The following is a 17,890-nucleotide window of genomic DNA, read 5'->3' as shown; positions in this document are numbered from 1 at the left end:
GCACCCCGCAGGGTGGAGGGCGCTGGGCAATCCCACGCAAACCCGGTCACCTCGGGTCCTCTGGGTTCTTAGCTTCTAGAAGAGGACAGCGTGTCAAACCAAACGAGGAGAACATCGGGAGGTTTTGCCAGCTCCTTCTGGGTAACAGGTGTACAACAAGAGGGGGAGAGCGTTTTGAGGTGGGATGGAGGGGAACGACAGAAGGAATCCGCTGGATTTCCCACCACCCTGGAGGAAACAGACGGAGAGGGACAGACAGGCAGCTGCCCCCAGGCACGCTCCTCTGCCTACCAAGTGCCCCCTGGCTTGCATCTCTGCGGTGCCCAAAGACAGAAGGGGTGAAGACGTGGCTAGGATGAAGGAAGCAACTCAAGTTGGCAGAGATGATCAGTTTTGGACAAAGGGCATCAGCTGTGAAGCTCCTTGTTTAAAGTGAGGCAGAAGGGAAAGAGATTCTGACTCCAGGTCTCACCCAGGGGATGGAAAAGGAACTGGAGGGAGTTATTCTGCTAATGAAGCATAAGGTTTGAAGCTATCAATATCCTCAGGACAAGGAAAGAAAAACAACCGCCACGCTCATTCTCCCTAGGGGGCAAAGCTAAGTGCAGCAGAGAGGCCGATCGCAAACCCCCAACGATCTCTGCAGGATGCCGTAGAAGACCGGCTGCCAGCCTCGACAGACCGCTGGATTGACTCTACTGGGGCAATTCCCAAGCTCAGAAAAAAAAAATCAGAAAAACACGGCACGTTTTGAGTCAGCATTCACAAACCAAACACCACAGGTAGATCAGGACATCGTTCCCCGGGGCACAGGGCACGAACCATCAGCCAGAAGCACGCCGGGCAGCCAGCAGTAGCCACGTTAGGCTGAGCAGAGCGGCCGCGGCACCAGCTGCAGCTCGTAGCTGTGCCTTACGTAATGGCTCCTGAAAGCTGTTAGTGCTGGTTAATGCTCCTTGAAACACCGGGAAGGGAGGTATTTCATAACGCTACGGGGCAGGATAAGCTAAGACAGCCTCAAACGAGGAGGCTTGCAGGGGGTCGGCCACCCCCTGGGAGGTGGGGGGCTGGAGAGGAGCCCCCGCAGCCCGCCGGCAGCAGGCAGACGGACAGACAGCACCACCTGCTGCCACAGCCCGGCACCCAGCCGGCACCCAGCGAGGACACCCGCGTCCCCAGCACGGCAGGACAGGGCTCTGCGGGCAGGGAGCGGGTCCGGGCTGCAGCCCCTCACAGCCCCCCATGCAGGGGCTGGGTGCCCGAGGGCAGCGCCGCCTCTCCTGCAAGGTCGCAGCAGGTGCTATTTGTAGGGTAAAGTGCAGCCGTAAACGCTTCGAAACTCTTAACCTTTTGGCTAGCCACAAAGCGCAGGAGCGCCGTAGCCCTGCAGAGGACACAGCGCAGCACACAGCCCCGTGTAGCAATAAACAACCCTGTTACGAGCAGACCTGATGACACTGATGACGGACAGGAGGAAGCAGAGCTGACTCAGTTTCCTCACAGTGCCCCATAGCCCTTCGCCCACGCTTACCCCTAGCTACTTGCCTAGCACAAGAACCAGAAAAATAAACCTGAAACGAGGCGGCCTCATTTCATATTTGAAGTCAGGTCTTTCTCAAACAGCTGAGGACAAAGGAAAGGGAGCAAGCCCGCGCTGGGGACTGGGAGTATCCCTGCACCCGACTGCTTCAGAGAGGCAGCAGGAGCTCTGATCGGGATCTCCCGTGTGCTAGAAGTGCACCCAGCTGCTGCCAGCCAGGCACCAAGCTGGCTGCTAAACACAGCACAACTGCTGCTTTAAGCATTCAGCTTTTAAAAGAAGCTGAGAGACTGTTCAACGCTGAACCTCAAACTATTTCAACAAGTGACTAGAACAAAAGCACACAAAAACACCCCTTTCTTCCACCCAAAAGGTGCTGTTCCCATTTCTGACACAGGTCTGGTATGAAAAGGGGCACCAGCCACTTTGCTCCACCACCCCCGCTGCTGTAAATTTAGGGAAAGGGATGAGACAACTGGGACTAAAACACACTGGGGGTAGAGGCTGATGAGGAAGGACAGCAGAACCTGAGTACTCAGTAATTCTCATTGCAGAAAGCTTGGGCAAGGAATTTAATCGAGTGTTCTCACTTGCCATGTTAAATTTAACCTTGTGGGCTTTGCCTTCAGGTTTAAAAGCTGCTGAGAGCAGGAGAAAAATAATGCAAGAACCAACTCTTTACAGAGTAGTGTCTGCAACAACTGCAACCCATCGAGAGTTTAGCATATCTCAGGAAAATGCCAGTGTTCGAGACCTTCCAGAGTCTTATCCTAAGATAAATAATCCTACCTCCTTTCTAATAGGATCCCATGTTGTCACAGGATACTTGGAATGAAGCTCTCCCCTGGTCTACACAAGCTGAGCACTTGTTCCACCTCTAGATTTTACCCACTCTTTTTAGAGTCGGCTGAGAGACTCACCTCTCAATAAGTCTGAGAGTGGAGGACCACAATCCTCTGGAATTGTGAAGTCGCCTTTCCCGATGTTTTCAAATAACTTATATATATTATCCCCTTCGAAGGGGTATAGACCCGTTGTAATGTTGTATCTGTAAAGAAGGAGAAGCTGTGTGAGAAGCAGCACACAGAACAGGTGCTTAATTCTTATGTGACTAGGTAAATCAAGAGCAGACAGGAGTAAACTACAAGATGAATATTTGGCAGTATTTGGAATGCTTCTTCTAACTTTGCCTTCCTTTGTCGCAGCCTCTTCATTCACATGAGTCAAAACCACTAAGACATCTCCCTGACAGGCTGGGACGGAAGAAACTTTTAAAAATAAATACTGGAGATACCAGCGCTTTGTGGTTTCTATTCTTATAGTAGCTGCGTATCTCAGATGCTGAGAAGTGGCTGGCAGAGACTTACTCAGAGAGTGGAGATTGCTTTATTCAGAATTGCGAGCACTTTGGATGGGTGTATGTTCCCCAAAGGAAGGGCCACACCGCACACACCCACTCCCCCAACACCATGCAGAAGAGCAGTGACGACAGCAGGTTGCACAAGACCGCGCTATTTGGGGACTTGCAATTTATTGCAACTCCAGGATGCTGCATAGGCACTTACAGCGTGACCCCTGCGGACCAGATGTCTACTTTAAAGCCTGAAAAGGTATCAAGGCCATTGGCGATTTCTGGTGGCTGGAATGCTGGCGACCCTTGGCTCGTTCTGCACGTGTCATCCTCTGCAAACGGATGCAATGCCTGCAGCAGAAGAGACCGATTAGTTTCAAACTTCCAAGGCACACTAATCGTAACTGGTAAACACAAACAGGGAACGCTCTGCTACTGAACATCTACTTGCACATCACGAGAACATGCTGCTATAACAATCGCATGCCACTGGCGATGCTTCCTGTGCTAGCCCTACGTAGCCGAGGCACTTTTTGTATACAGTTAAGTACGAGGGCATGCGGCTTGTCACCATACTGCTGCTGTTTGTCTAAGATTGATGTCTTTGCCTGTGAGCCTCCTGGATGGAAGTTTTGTGCTGTTATCCACAGCGCAACAACAACGTTGTGTGAGTTACAATAAATATTCAGCAGAGTCACTCTAGAGCACTCTGCAAGTTTAACAGAACAGAAGCCTAAGCGCACAATAAATCAATTGTTACCACAAAGGTGACCTGAATCTAGAATATTATTCTTCCCACACTCTTGACTTCACTGCAGTTCTCACATACCTCTGCTACGCCTAAATCAGATATTTTCAGCGTCCCGTTGGTTGTTAGCAGGAGGTTCCCCGGTTTTATATCCTTGTGGACAATCCCTTGGCTGTGCAAGTATTCTAAGCCGTCTATAAGCTGACAAAAGTACCTGCAGAAATTGTTAAAGGAAAAAAAAAGTCAAGCACTTCCAGAGACTAAGACTGTGAGCTACCATTAATACTTAAAGCAAAGACTAATGTTATTTGATAAAGGTAGGAAATACACGAACACTTGATGCTGAGGAACTTGAGATCGAACTGTTGTGTGTTAAAAAAACACTTTTACAAGCAGCCAGAAGTTACCTGCTAGAGCTCCGCACCAGCGCGTTAACCAGCTCAGACTCTGTCGAAGCACTCCTCACAAGTTGTGTATTTTCTAAGTGCGGGCACCACGACAGCACAAACCTGCTAGTTAATTCTGACACCTGACTTAGCCTAGGCTAAATTAAGCTAGCAAAAGATGCTCTTTCAGTGGCATAGCTGTCTCTGCTAGAGGATGGGGAAAAAACGGTTTCCTTCAGCCAGCAGAAGGTTTATTTTTCTGTTACTGGCTGGGCAAAGGTAACAGATGGTCAGAGACTATGAGCATGGCATTACTATAATGTAACAAGCATTGTGCATTGACAATTGTTCATTCACTTTTTATCTCATAATTTATCTCCAGGAAATATTACCCATCTTAACGCATCTATATCTCACTTAGACCCTCTCTGATCTCAGACACCATTTAAGACCGTGAAAATATGTAGTCACTACAAATTTGCTGGTCTGCACAGATTTTATATATAAGATCTCCTCCCTACATCCATTTCCAGAACTTTAAGGTTCCTTTACTTGCATGCTGACACAGGCTTCAGATTAGCCTACCTAAACAAGCTAACAGATCATGCTGGATATTGCCCATTCTTAATCCAAAGACCTTTAACCTTTTTTCCTGACACTGAACTGTCTGGCTTGCCTCATTTAGATAGGGCAAATCCTCACAGAATCCTCCACCACATGCATCTTAGCTGAACGACAGCTATAGCAAAGGCCAGGAAAGGCTGCCATGCATCTCTTGCAGCAAAACAAAAGCAACAGAAGATTCAATAGCAAGAGGCTTTTTCTTCCCAGAACCAAAGGGTTCTCCCTGACAGCATTTCATTAGTCTTTTTTTTTTTTTTTATCCCCATGGATGTAAAAGATGTGGTTATTAAACAAAGTTAGTTTTACTTTAAAGTGCAGCCAGCAGTCTAATTGAGAGTAGAACACGCTCTTGAGTTCAAGAGATAGCAGCAAGGAGAGGCTGATGCAGTCCAAGGAACAAAACTGCACTTACCCATGAGCCTGAAAAACTGGAAACCTCTTTTCTGGGACACTGTCCAGCATCTCCTGCATCCCACACACACAGTACTCCATCACCATATACGTGAAGGCAGAGTTAAGGAAGCTTCAAGGTTAAATACTTCCCAGGCAAAGGCCGCACGAGGACTGCAGCCGGGGAGCTGCCGTGCAGGCAGCTCTGTTACCTGGTGCACACACACCTGAGAAGCGGAGCCTGAGCTGTGCCCCACCTTCCTCCAGCTGGCTAACAGGATGCAAGGAGCCCCCAAAACTCTTCTGAAGGACCAGCAACAGCTCGGCAATCAGACGTGAAACGGGACATGAACAGAAATTACATTGGAAACCTTACAAGCATGACAGAAGTCAGGCAATTTTCTGCAGTGGCTGAAAAAAAAGTTAACCCCCCCCCAGCAGAAGAGCTGCAGGCTGCAGCACATTCTCCCCAGCCCCTGGCTGCTCCGCACCTGGCAGAAGTGAGCTCCCGTGCCCTCCCCCAGAGGTTGTTCTTCCTTTCCTGTGGGCACTACCGAGCAGCTACTGCTCACCCCCATCCCCACAGCCGTGTTCCACCAGTAGAAGGATCCCTAGACAGCTGGGAAGCTTTTTTGGAAAGCTTATGGACAAAAAAATTACAATACAGTGCCAAGAGCTGGTGGCACTTCTCAGTGTTTATTCCCTTCCAGCGTATTCCATTTTTCATCTCCCTTAAGTTTTAATGCTGGGGCCAAACAATGGCAACGACACAACTGCCTAGAGCAGGAATTGCCTCTGCTTTCTTCCTCTCCCAGGGCTTTTAAAGGCAGACTGCACTCAGAGGGGCTCAGGAACAGACCCTGAGACATCTGGTGGCTTTGTCAAGGGAGTGCACCTTCGAGATAAAGCGCAGAGCGAAACAGGGCTGTCGGGCAGCCCCGTTCTGCAGCAACACAAAGCACTTCTTTGGTCACTAATTCTTCCTGGCAGATGCCTTCTTAATCTAAGCCTAAAATAAGTTGCTTATCTCCCAAGATACTGCCTTAACTCTTGAGGCAAGAGAGGCTGAGGAGTTGGCCTGCATTTTAAGTGGGATTGGGCTAAAGGCTGGTGCCCTTTTATAGAGGATTCCATCCCAGAGCTCAAAACACCGCACAAACTCACTGATATAGCGCTACATCCCCCATACGAGCTGCTCTTCAGAGGGATGCTAAAGTACTGTAAGACTTTGCAATGGGCACAATGCCACCTGTAAATCAGCAGACACAAGAACAGCAGGAAGAGCCCGGGCTTCATTCCTATCATCTCTTACCATGGAAGAAAGCTACGGGCTACTCGTATCACAGTGACGTGGGAGAGCAGCGCTCCCAAATTCAAGAAAACAACGCTAATGGTAGATTTTGCAGGCTAGCTGTCGGGAAGCCAAAGCCAGCTCATTCTCATCTACAAAGAACAACCTGATTTTGGTCTCATTAACTGCCAGGCTGTCTTTCACCCCTTCTTTTGTAACCGATCCAGCTCTGGCTGGTCAGCCAGATTACAGTACGAACTTCCAGGCTGGAGCAGATCTATTACCGGTGCCCCGAGACGAGTGAAGCTCTCATTTCTGCTAATCAATAGGGTTCTGCTCCCACGCACAACTGCACGCACTGGTAACAGAAGCTGTCGAGGGAGGGTGCCAGCTGGGATGCTGCTTATTGAACTGGGTTTATTTTCTGCCTGGATTAGTTCTCCATTCATCACCAGCTCCGCATTCCCAGCCACAGCAGGTCAGCAGAGCAGCCCATTAAATACTAAAGGTAGTTGATATTTTTAATCCAGTCATCACAGCTTTCCTATTAGCAAAAAAATCACTGAAGGCTTTGACTCGACTTGTTAAAATGCCATCTGCCTAAGTACAGGACTGCGGGCTTCAGCCACACTTAGCAGCAACAGAAAACTCAGGTGAAAACAGAACCCTCCCGTTTGTGGCATTTGAAACTGGGCCTGCAATGTTCATCCTGGAAATTAAGGTTTGTTTTTAACGAGTAACAGGGAAGGAAGCGACAATTAAAAGTCGAGTGAGGTACAGGGGAGGGATGTTGCCTTGCACAGCTTCCTGCAAGGCACCAATCCAAGCGTTTGCACGACTACATAGCAAAAGGAGAAAGGGAACTGACCTGCAGAGAACAGCCTAATGAAAGAGAAAGTTACTGTTCAGCTGGATCTGCTCCCAAACCCATTTGCCACGCAGCTGCACAAGTGCTTGTACTGCCGCATCCGAAAACATGCTGCACAGGCACCGGCAGTGCCAACAAGAAGCTGGAGAAAGGTTAAAGCACAATCATGGACAAATTCCCTCTCCCAACCCCAATTTCTCCAGTTACTGCCAGAATAAAGAGGTACAGGGAAGAAAGAGTGCAGAAGCAGATAAAAACCGGAGAAGTCAGCCTAAAAAACTATGAAAAACCAAATAGTTCCTTTTCAAACACCTCTGTTAGTAAAGGAAGAAACATCCCCATTGGCTCAGAGAGGCCAAAACCCATTTCTGAATGACCACTTTGGGTTGTCATCACCTGTTACCAACACACGAGGTCTCTCTCGGGCTCTTTTTCAGTACGCTTCTCCTTCAGCATCCCAGCTTCCTATTAATTAAATGGTATCTTTCTAGAGACAGTAATTGAATTACAGTCCCTTCAGTCTGTTAAGGCTACAAAACACAAGTGAAAGTTGTCATGCTTTTCATATCAATGATTTGGTGGCAGAGCATTTGATCTAATTAAAGCGCACAATTAAGTTACCCGTTTTCTGAAGTACCGTAATTGGAAGGCAGTATTTAGAAAACACTGCCAAAAATAAAAGCAGCTATTTATGAGGCACTACACCAGATCAGCTCGGTGAGCTTACGGGCTGGCCCACGTCAAAGCGCGCTCCCCAGAAGCGCCCAGCTGCCCGCCTGCACGCCGAGGCACGGCGCACAGCAGGGGGGGGCTCAGCGCACCCGTGGGACCACGCGCTGCAGCAACACGCTGCAGTCCGCGCGATGCACCGGGATCTCAAGCCCCAGCTTAGTTTCCAGAGCTGCAGTTGTGTCTCAGAAGCAGTGTGCTAAAGCCCTCACAAGCTTTCCCAGCAGTGCCACGAGAGACCTTCGCACAAAGAATAAAACACGGGGGGCTCTGGAGTTTGTCTCACCTTGGTGAGGACGACCGGCACCAGAGCGCTCCAAGTGCCCGTGGAGGAGGCACGCTGCTGGAGCGCGCAGCCCCTCCACACGAAGGGAGCGAGCTGCAGGCATCCGTGTTGCAGAGAACAAGTGATTTCCTTGCCCCCCTCTTTCTTTTGAGGGAAAGAATAAGAATACCTAAACCATTGCCAAGAACTTAAAGGAAAAAACATTACAGGAATTGATTTCGCATGGCGTAAATCAAAACAGAGCTATCTTTAGGGAAAGCAAGCCCTGCCATATACCACCAGCCAGGACAGGAGGCTCAACGGGACAGATCCGCAGCTTTATTTTCTTCTCCGAGCTGCTGAAGGTCACACAACGAAGCACAGGGTTTCAGTGGTGGTTCCCCCCTGCTCCAGCCCCACATACGTAACCTGGGGGCAATATTTTTATTTCCTAACTGAGAAGCTGGGAAACTTAAGAAAGCACACTTCAGTGGAAAGTATTCCAGACATGCGATACGTTTAATACTAGGGGAAGTAATTTTAAGCTTAAGAAACATTCAGCGGGGCCTTAAAAGCAGAACTAAAATGATTCAGCACTGCAGCAGAAAACGACAAGAATTCAAACCTTCAGCCCCTGTGTTGAAAAGGATATATTTTCTGCTTCTCTTCGTTGTATAATACATCTACCAACTGGATAACGTTTTTGTGCCGTAACCGTCGCAGAAGCTGAATTTCCCTGCAGGAAAAGAAAGGGGAAAAACATTAAATTTAGAAGCCTATTTCCTTACTACGGAACGCAACTAACGTTTTCTAATGGATTTTTACACTTCAAACTGTATCAGTCCCAGCTGCTTCACCTCAGGTCACCTACACACGCTGTCCGACAGAAGGTCTCGTGTTCTTGGATTCATTAGCCCAGGGTTAGCCCACGAAGATACTCCCTGGCCACTGCCCAGGAATAAACCAAGAACCCTTCCAGTTAACACTACACAGCCCCTCGGTTTTCCCCAGACAGGAATCCTGGTCCATGGCGAGCAGCAGGCGAAGCGTCCGCAAGGAGCAGCCTCCTCGGTGCTGGTGCTGGGGCTGGGCTCACAGCACCAAGCTCAGGACCGCGTCCTGCAGGGCGCACAGCTAGGAGGCGACGATCACACGGGTGATCTGCGTTTTTGTTTGAAAAACAGCAATCACATTAAGAAGTGCACGCAGGCCCGCCTGGGTTTATCCCACCCGTGGCAGCGACTGCACCGAGCGGAGGAGCGAGGGGTGCTGGCGGGAGCCGCTGCGCTCAGCAACACCGCGCCGTGAACCTGGGATCGAAGACAGGGACAGCGTCTTCTTCCAAGCTTTAGTCCTACCTCGAGCAAACTGCTCAGAGATCTGAATCGAATCCTGTTTGTGCACAGGGCGTACTGCGAGACTGAGCGAGAAGACACCCTCCCTTCGCTACGGAACGGGCCCTTGGGTGGATCTCCTATCAGCCATCTCGATCTTTGTCTCTCGAGATCTTGCACTCGGTCCCAAACCACCACATTTTAGTATCTTTTACATTAAACAGCCTGCAAAATCCTGCCGGATGGCGGCTGCGAAGAGGAGGAACAGGAGGATCAGGCCGGTCAGGTCGGGGTGGTTCCGTTCTGCGGGGCTGGGAGGTGCAGACGCTTCGCTGCCGCTGGGTCCCTGAGCTGCTCGCAGGCTCCTCTTTCTCGCTCCCCTCCTGCCACTTGGGGAGCGGCTTGGAAAAGCCTGGCCAGGGCCCGGCAGCTGGGGCTCCTGGAAGCAGCACTACACGGAACTCGGAGCACAGCTTCAGAAGGGAGAGCCTCTGCCCGAGCCCACGGCGCTCCAGGCTGGGAGAGCTGCGCCACGAGCCCGGCTGTAACGAGCCGTGGCCAGCACCACGGCTTGGTGATGCCTCCCGTCTGGTTAACGAACCAGCAGCTGCTCCTTCAAAGGGCTCGTAGAGTGCAGGACCACAAGCGGGTTTGTTTTTTAAAGAGATCTTGTAGGAACTCCTGAGCAGTGGTATTGTCCCACTGCCAAGGGTCAGCCCAGGCACTCTCCCTTTATCGCATGGGGCTTTAAAAATTAGGGTGGCTGCACAGAAACCTGGGGCGGCAAGGCAGAGCTCCAGTGGGTGTTTAGTTTAAATGGCAGACGGATTTGCAAAGTGATGCAACTGCTCTAATTATAGTAATGACCAAAAGGCTGAAGTGGATTAAATTAGCATAGGAACTGCAGCCAGCATCAGCGTGGGTCTGAGAAGTTTGTGCATAACGAGGGGGACGGCCGAGGCCTCAGGCCAGCGAGAGACGGAGCGAGCACGCACCCTTCAGTCAGATTCCTCTGCTGCGAAGAACGAGAAAGCTCCCAACACCGGGAAGCTTAAAAACACCGATCCCACCAGCTCATTCCCCGCAACGCCGCTTGGAAGCGCAAGCACCGATTCGTTCCACCTTTAAGAGAGGAATAACCCTTCCCATCTCCGCGGTGCCTGGTTCCAGAAGGACGCCAGGAGCCCCGCGGGGAGCCACCCATCCCAAATGCCAGCGGAGCGCACCCACCTCCGGGGCAGAGGCCAAGCAGCCGCTCCCCAGCGGGAAGAGGGCTCCTATTTTTAGCTCCTCTCGCATTCTCAAACGCCCGAGGAATGGAGGCAGCCACGCCGGCCACCTCCAGCTCCGCTTCGTTTCCAGCCTTCGCCACCTCAGGGAGCGCAGGCCTTACCTTGTCAGGAGGCGCCTGGACCTCCTCCCTCCCTCCCCAGTTAACACCAAGACGCCCCGGCCCCCCCTCGTCCCGCGCAGCAGCGTTTCAGTCGGCAGCAGGGGATGGGCACACGCCGTGCGTGCCCACGGCTCGCTGCCCTCAGCCCAGGCACGGCCGCCCAGCGAACCTGCTCAGACTTTGGGACCTTTGGGGCCTGCTGCAGCTTCACCTCCTTTCCTTGCGGCTTCTAACGCGCAGGTTTCTGAAGTCTGCAGCTGAGCTTTTTTTGGGATCGGCGCTCTCCCCAGCAGAGGGGAAGGGAGAGCTGCCAGGTCCCTCAGCGGGGAGCTGTCAGACCCAGGCTCACCCGGACACGTCGAGGCTCAGCTCCCCGCTCTGGCGACCAGCGGCTCTTTTTTTGTCCCTAACAAAGCCACCTGCCTGTCCCACGTGCCACACGAGTCTGGGGGCGCCGAGGAAAGGGGACGTGCTTTCCTGGACCCCTCCAGTGAGGGCAGAGTCTTGGGAAGGATCCTCACCCCGACGGCGACACAACGCCCAGCACCTCAGAACCGCGTTGCCTTTCCCCAGGAAGAAGCGTTCGGGACGGCCCCCACACAGCCTCGCTCAGCGCCCACGGGTACCCCTGGGCTGAGCACCCGCTCCTCCGTGAGCCCGTTTCACCGAGCCCATTCCTGCTCAACCAAAGGGGCAGCGCAGCCCGAAGACGCATCCCAGCCCCTTCCTCGGGCTCCCAAGGGTCCTCCGCAGGCCCAAGCTCTTCGGGTTTGGCTGCAGGTGGTGTGGGATCTTTCCCGCATTACCCCCAGGCCAAACCAAGCCAGAGATGAGGGCCTGCAGCACAAATCCCAGCCGGGGAAGCGCTCACCCACCCCAAACGCTCCTTCACTCTGCCTCAGGCAACTGCGCCCCCCTCCAGCCCCACACGCGGGGCCCAGGAGCCGGCGGCACCGCGCAGGATCGGTGCTGCGCCGCACGCCAGCCCTAGCACGTGCCCTAAATCCGCCGGCACCGCTCCTGCTAATTGCTACAAGGGACTGGAGAGTCACCCACTTGGTCTTTACGCAACCCAACTGCTGCACGATGCAGTTATTTAGATTGATTTTGTAATCCCGCACGGCCAAAGTGAGCATTAATTACAAATTAGCGTCCCCGAAACCCCACAAAGCAGATTAACAAATCTTTCCTGGATTCTGAATCCTGGAAAGATTAACAAAAGCAGAGCGCGGTGACACCTCCTCCTCCCCACCCACGCCCCCAGGGGTGCCCGACAGCCCAGACCCCACGCCCGTTTACATCTTCTAAACCTCCACCTTGAACCCAGCAGGTGCCCCGCGCAGCTGAGCACCCCGCTCACCCCACGGCACGCGGCCCCAGGCTGCGGCGGGCAGGAGACGCGTCGGTCACCTCGGGACCGTCCCCATCTGCAGCACCCAGCCCCGCGCGCACCAGGTCCTCCCTTCACCGGGTCCTCCCTGGGGCAGCACTGCCCAGGTTCGGGGCTGCGCGGCCCCTGACGCGCAGAGCCGAGGGGCAAACCGTCAGATTACAGGCCTGCTGCGCAGCTGAGGCCTCAGAGGAGTCCTAACGAGCATATATTCAAATGTGAGTAATCGCTGAGCGTGGTAAGTACAGAACAAGCCACCTGGGACACACACAGAAAGTCCCAAACACTTAATTAAAATGGGAGGCTATTAGCACACGGCTTTATTAAACTTGTGCTGCTACAGACGAAGCCTTCCAAGTTTTCCTTCGTCCTTTTGCAGTCCGACCAAACCCCTTTTCTGGGCTCACCGGAGGCAGCAGCTAGCGCGGTACCGCCTGGCTGCCCCAAGCTCTCCGCAGGACCGCGGACACGTGCAGGTTCCCCGCGGTGATTTAGGGAAACGTGTCTCAGGTTTAAACCCTCAGCATCTGCACCAGAAATCCCAAACGTATTCCGGCCGACCCCCGGGTCCCAGAGCCGCCACAGCAGCATGCCCGGGCAGGACGAGGGCTCGAGCACCCGCAGGAGCGACGCGAGAAGCGCTCCGCAGCCAGAGCTGCCGCCCAGCCCCGCACAGCGCTCGGGGCTGGTCGCTGCCCCGCTCCCTTCTCGCCATCCCGCGTGTTACCCGCTCGTGTCGCTACCCGAGGGCCGACGTCTGGGCGGCGTTTTCCAGGGAACCTCTCCGGCCTGCTGTCTGCAGGGGCTGCCCCTTCGCAGCAGCGGCACAAGGCACCCGGCGAGAGCTGCGGGGCACGAGCCCGCCGCAACTCCCTCACGTCTCGGCCGGCCAGACGCAGCGCGCAGGGAGGGCAGGAAGCTGCGCAGGCAAGAAACCAGGGCTGGAGATCAGAGCGGGGTAGGAACCAGCTCCGTCTCCGCAGCTAGCGGAGCCGCACAGCCAGGTATTTAGGGACAAACACCAGGCAGCGGCTCCCAGGAGACAGGCACTGAGCCGAGAACCCCCCCGAGGCGCCCAGCCCCTCTGCCGGGGCACGAACGCGTGCATAGCTCTGCAGGAAGACGTTGGCCCCCGAGAGCAGAGTAACAACTTACACAGGGGTCCTATGGCAGGGAAAACAATTCGTTAGGGACTCAAAGGGTCTCTCCCAACCATTTAATTCGCACCAGGTGCAGCTGCCTGCGTCCTGCCGTGGATGAGGCTGCTCACGCACACCGACGGGCACGGCGAGAGCAGGAGCCTGGTGCTGGGGGCAGAGGAAGAGATTTTTGATCTCCAGGGGCAGCAGCTAAAGTCGGGGTGGTTACGGAGATCAGCCAGCCACAACCACGTCGCACGCACAGCGAGCGGCACATCCGCGCGCAGATAAGGGCGCGGGGAGGACCAGAGGCGCGTGGCACCAACGCAGGAACCAGTTACTCATCAGGAACTTGCAACAAGAAGCAGAAGCTGACGGCACGACCCCTTCGCTGCCTCCCCGCGCTCCGTGGGAGCAGTTTGTGGGTGGGAGCGCTCGCCGAGGCTGCTCGCAGGCAGCTGCAAGGAGTGAAGTTTCCACGCGGCGCGGCCAAGCAGCGCGACGTTAAGCAGCGCTAACGCACAGCTTCCCGGCGCCGCTGCCGCGACAGCCTCCCTGTGGGCACGCGGGTTTTATGGGCGCTGGTTTGCTCCCCGTCCACGGCCAGACCCTGCGGCTTGATGACGAACCTCACCACGGCGGGCGTATTCGGGGAGGGGACACGGCTCCCACCTCCCTGTGCAGCCGCACCAGGGGGTTTGGGTTAGGTCAGAGCTGCGTGGTCCTGGCTGTGACCAAAATGCGACGTTTTGTCCTAAAAAAGTTCACGGCTGAACACAAAGAAAAGCAAACGGGTAGGCGGACAACGAGAAGAGGACAGGGTGACAAAAATAGGAAGTCGAGCTGAAGTAAGCCCTCGTTCGGGGGCAAACGCTTAAGATCTGCCGCCGTGTTTTGAAGCAAGGGCGGCTGAGCCAGAAAAACATCCCCAGCAAAGCAGCGCCCAGCTCGTCCGCTTCACTAAGCAGCCTTAACGAAGGCAAACGAGACGTTCCCAGGCTGTGGGCATGAATAAAGCCTCCGCAGGGTGCACCTCGGGACTCGGGACCATTACCACGGCTCTGATAACAGGAAGCTCTCCTCTGGCTTGGCAAGCCCCCTTCCACCAGGAGGGAGAGGCGTTCAGAGCCGCCGTCGGGAGGCACCAACCTCCCCTTCTGCCGCCAAGCCGACACCAGAGGAGGGGGGCAGGGACGGGGCGCCGTGCCTCTACCAGAGGAACGAGAGCCGTTTCGTTACACATTAACCCGCAGTTTACTCTTATCCTGAACCCGAGCCAGCCGAGGGAGGTCCCGGCACTGGGGCTTGTGACCGCCCTGTCACCACGCCTGTCACCGAAGGTTAGAGGCGAGCTCCGAGAGCCGGCCGCCCCCGGGCCCGGTACAGGATGTGAAATATCTCGCAGCTGGGCTCGGAAACTCAACCCAACCCGAGAAACAGAAACAAGACGCCGCTAGGTCAGGGCTCCGGGCTCAGCACGCCGCAGCTGAGGCCGTAACACCGGAGTCTTCCGAACACCCCGAGACCTCCCTCCCGCCACGAGATAAGCCCTGCGAGCAGCTTGTTTTGGCTGCAGAAGGCTCCCCTTCGCGGCAGATAAACAGCTATCTCGCGCGGCCGCAGCGAACAGCTCGCTGTGGGAAACGCAGCCGGCTGCGAGGCCCCGGTGCGCAGGGCAGGGAGCCGAAAGGGAAAGTTTTGTGTAACGAGCCCTGCAGAGGAGCCAACGCCAGGCTTCTCCCCGGCCTGTTTTAATTAGTTACTTGTGCCCTGACTAATCGGGACGTAACTGGCACTCGGACAGCCTTCCAAGCACAGATCTTGAGTCACTGAGGAGAGGTTGGCAACCCTTGTCCCCATTTTACAGCTGCAGAACTCAACTGAGAAGAGCCTCGAGTTGCTTCCTAAACCCATTAGTCAGGAGTGGAACCAGGAAGAAAATCCACGGCTTCCTGTGCCCACCGGGTGGGGAGCACATGGGAACACGTCCCGGGCACTTGTCACAGCGGTGGCGGCGCCAACGGCCACCCCCAGGACCCAAACACCGCTTGGTGCTGGTGCGGGCTGTGTCTGCGCACCCCCAGCTCCACCACCCCTCACCTCGCCCAGCTAAAAGCAGCACCGCTCACCACTCTGACATGAAATCCTGAAGAGGAATCCTCTCTCAGCAACACCACCACAAAAAAAGAGGCGTTACGTGCTGCCAGTTCACAGCGGGGCTGCCCCCTTGCCCTTGAGGCCGAGCTCCCTGTCCCCGCTCTCAGCGCGGGACAGTTTAGGAGCGCCCTCAGCCCCGCAGTTCCTGAGCCCCCACGACTTCGGGAGCGTTCCCACAACACAGAGCTATGGGGTTCCTTAAAACGAGAGGACTTCAGCTGGAAAATAACGGCCAAGGTCAACCCCCCAGCCCCCAGGAACGTTTACTCACTTTTTCACATTTGCCTCCCCGTTGGGGATCCTGCGCAGCTTCTTCTTCTTCAGGATTTTCACAGCTCTCCTGCAGAGGGTTTCGGAGTCCAGCATCTCCTTGACTTTGCCGTAAGAGCCTTCTCCAAGCAAGTCTCCCATCAGGTACTTGCCGATGAGCTTGGCCCTCTTCCGCCGCGGCTGATAGATGACCTCCGTGGAGTCGATGCGATGGATGAAGGTGTCCATCCCCACAGACATCAGCTCGCTCTCGGCAAACATACCCAGCTGCTGCGGCTCCTGCATATCCATCCTGGATTAAGTTCCTTCACCTGCCTTCCTTAAGCGCTCAGGGTTTTAATCCTGTTTGTGAGTTTCCAACACTCCCTTTTACTCCTTCTTGAAAAAAAAAGGATCCAGAAGATTGTACAAACATGAATAAAAAACAAAACAAAAAGAACTACGAGCTGCTTCCAGCTCAGGCGGATGCTAAAAGATCCAGGCCTGCTCCAGTAACGCAAAGTCTCTTAAAAAGAATTTATCTCGGGCCAGACGCACGCAGGTTGGGACGCGCTTTGCTCCCGACCTGGCCCCACCACTAGGGTTCTTTCAAGTCAACCTGGCCTTTAGCTTGGCCCAGTTTGTCGAGCGAAGTGCTAGGTCATCCTCCGGGACTTCAGGCCACCGCATGAAACCAGACAAGTGCCAAGTCCCTTTCGTGGCTTTCCATCACCAGCAGAGCACAGTCACCGGCTGCAAGGCGGAGGGCAGGGGGGGCGTCTCTGCCCCGCCGGCCTCACCTTCCACGCACGAGCACGGGCGCTGGGGGGGTTCAGCCGTTGGGAAGCTGGAACCACGTTTCCTCGAAGGAGATTTCGGGAACAATCCTAACGCCCTCGCTTCTCACGCCTACCAAAGTTTGAGGCCTTCGGTGCCTACCGAGACCTCCCAGGGGCATCCTTCAAGCACCGGGATTCCGCCTGGCACATGATGCGACCCCCCCCCGGGCTCCGGCTGGGCTCACGCGACGCAGAACCGGCCGGAGCCTCCCCGAGCACCGCGAGACGGCCGCCGTCAGCGGGACGCGGCTGCCCCCGCCCGCGGCCCCACGCGCCCCATTCCCCGCCCGGCAACGGGGAGATCGCGGCAGGGCAGGGCCGCCGCCCCCGCCCGGGCTCCTTCCCGCGGGGCAGGGGGCACGGGGCCGCTAGGAGAGCGGCGGGGAGGGGCGGGCCCGGTGCTCCCCCCCCCCCCTCCGGTACGGGAGCGGCGGGGCCCTCTCGGGAAGGGCCCGGGCCGCGCCCCCCCCCGGCCGCCCCCTCAGCCCCGGGTCGGGGGAGGGGGGGGGCTGGGGGCCGCCGGCCTCGTCCCCCCCTCCCCGCTGCCGGGCCTCGGGAACCGGGCCCGGCCCCGCCGCGCTCCCCGCTCCCGCCCGGCCTCAGGGGGATCCCCGCCGGCCGCCGCCGCCTCCGCTCTGCCCCCGCGGCCTGCTCCGGGCCCGCTCCCGCCGCCCCCTCAGCGCCGCCGCCGCCGCGCGCCCGCCGCCGCCATTTTGTTTACCTCCCGCCCCCGCCCGGCCCCGCCGCGCTCCCGCCGCTGTCCCCCCTCCCTCCCCGGCCGGGCCTCGCGCCTCCCTAGCGACCGACGTGCGCTCCCATTGGCCGCCGCGCCGGCCCCGCCCCCGCACGCTCGCCCGCTGGTTGGCCGCGGCCGGGCGGCGAGGGGGAGGAGCCGGGAGAGCGGCTTTCGCTTCCGGTTGGCTCGCGGAGTTTGCAGCCCGCCCTCCCGCTCGGCCGGGCGGCGGGGCGCTCTGATTGGCCGGGCGGGCTGTCCGTCAGCCGCCGGCGGGGCGAAGGGCGAAGGGCGAAGGGGAAGCGGTTGCCATGGAGACGGGCGCGGAAGGGAGCGGCGCCGGGCCTGGGCCTAGGCCGGGGAGCGGGGCCCGGCCCTGCCCCGCCCCGCCCGGCCCCTCCCGGCCCCTCCCGGCCCTCCCGGTGCTCCGGGCCCGGTGCTCGAGGCCCGCAGAGCCCCGCGAG

General features: G+C 56.1%; 1 protein-coding gene across 2 annotated transcripts in view; it reads right to left on the bottom strand.

Moving 5' to 3' along the window:
* STK11 (serine/threonine kinase 11) overlaps positions 1-17,435 on the bottom strand; it is a 38,112-nt gene extending 20,677 nt beyond the window's left edge. The window contains exons 1-6 of one of the 2 annotated variants that reach the window (XM_013200087.3): positions 15,877-17,435; positions 8,845-8,928; positions 5,062-5,151; positions 3,721-3,853; positions 3,106-3,242; positions 2,461-2,588 (exon numbers count right to left, since the gene is read on the bottom strand). In XM_013200087.3, the coding sequence (XP_013055541.2) occupies positions 2,461-2,588; positions 3,106-3,242; positions 3,721-3,853; positions 5,062-5,151; positions 8,845-8,928; positions 15,877-16,166 (862 nt within the window). In that variant the 5' untranslated portion in view covers positions 16,167-17,435. The remainder of the gene's footprint in view (positions 1-2,460; positions 2,589-3,105; positions 3,243-3,720; positions 3,854-5,061; positions 5,152-8,844; positions 8,929-15,876) is intronic. The other variant, XM_066983929.1, reaches the window with a different exon arrangement.
* Positions 17,436-17,890: the final 455 nt, after the last annotated feature.

The sequence above is a fragment of the Anser cygnoides genome, chromosome 27 (genome assembly GCF_040182565.1).
Source record: "Anser cygnoides isolate HZ-2024a breed goose chromosome 27, Taihu_goose_T2T_genome, whole genome shotgun sequence".
NCBI lineage: Eukaryota > Metazoa > Chordata > Aves > Anseriformes > Anatidae > Anser > Anser cygnoides.
The sequence above is the reverse complement of the archived record's forward strand: the minus strand, read 5'-3'. Positions and strand labels throughout refer to the sequence as shown.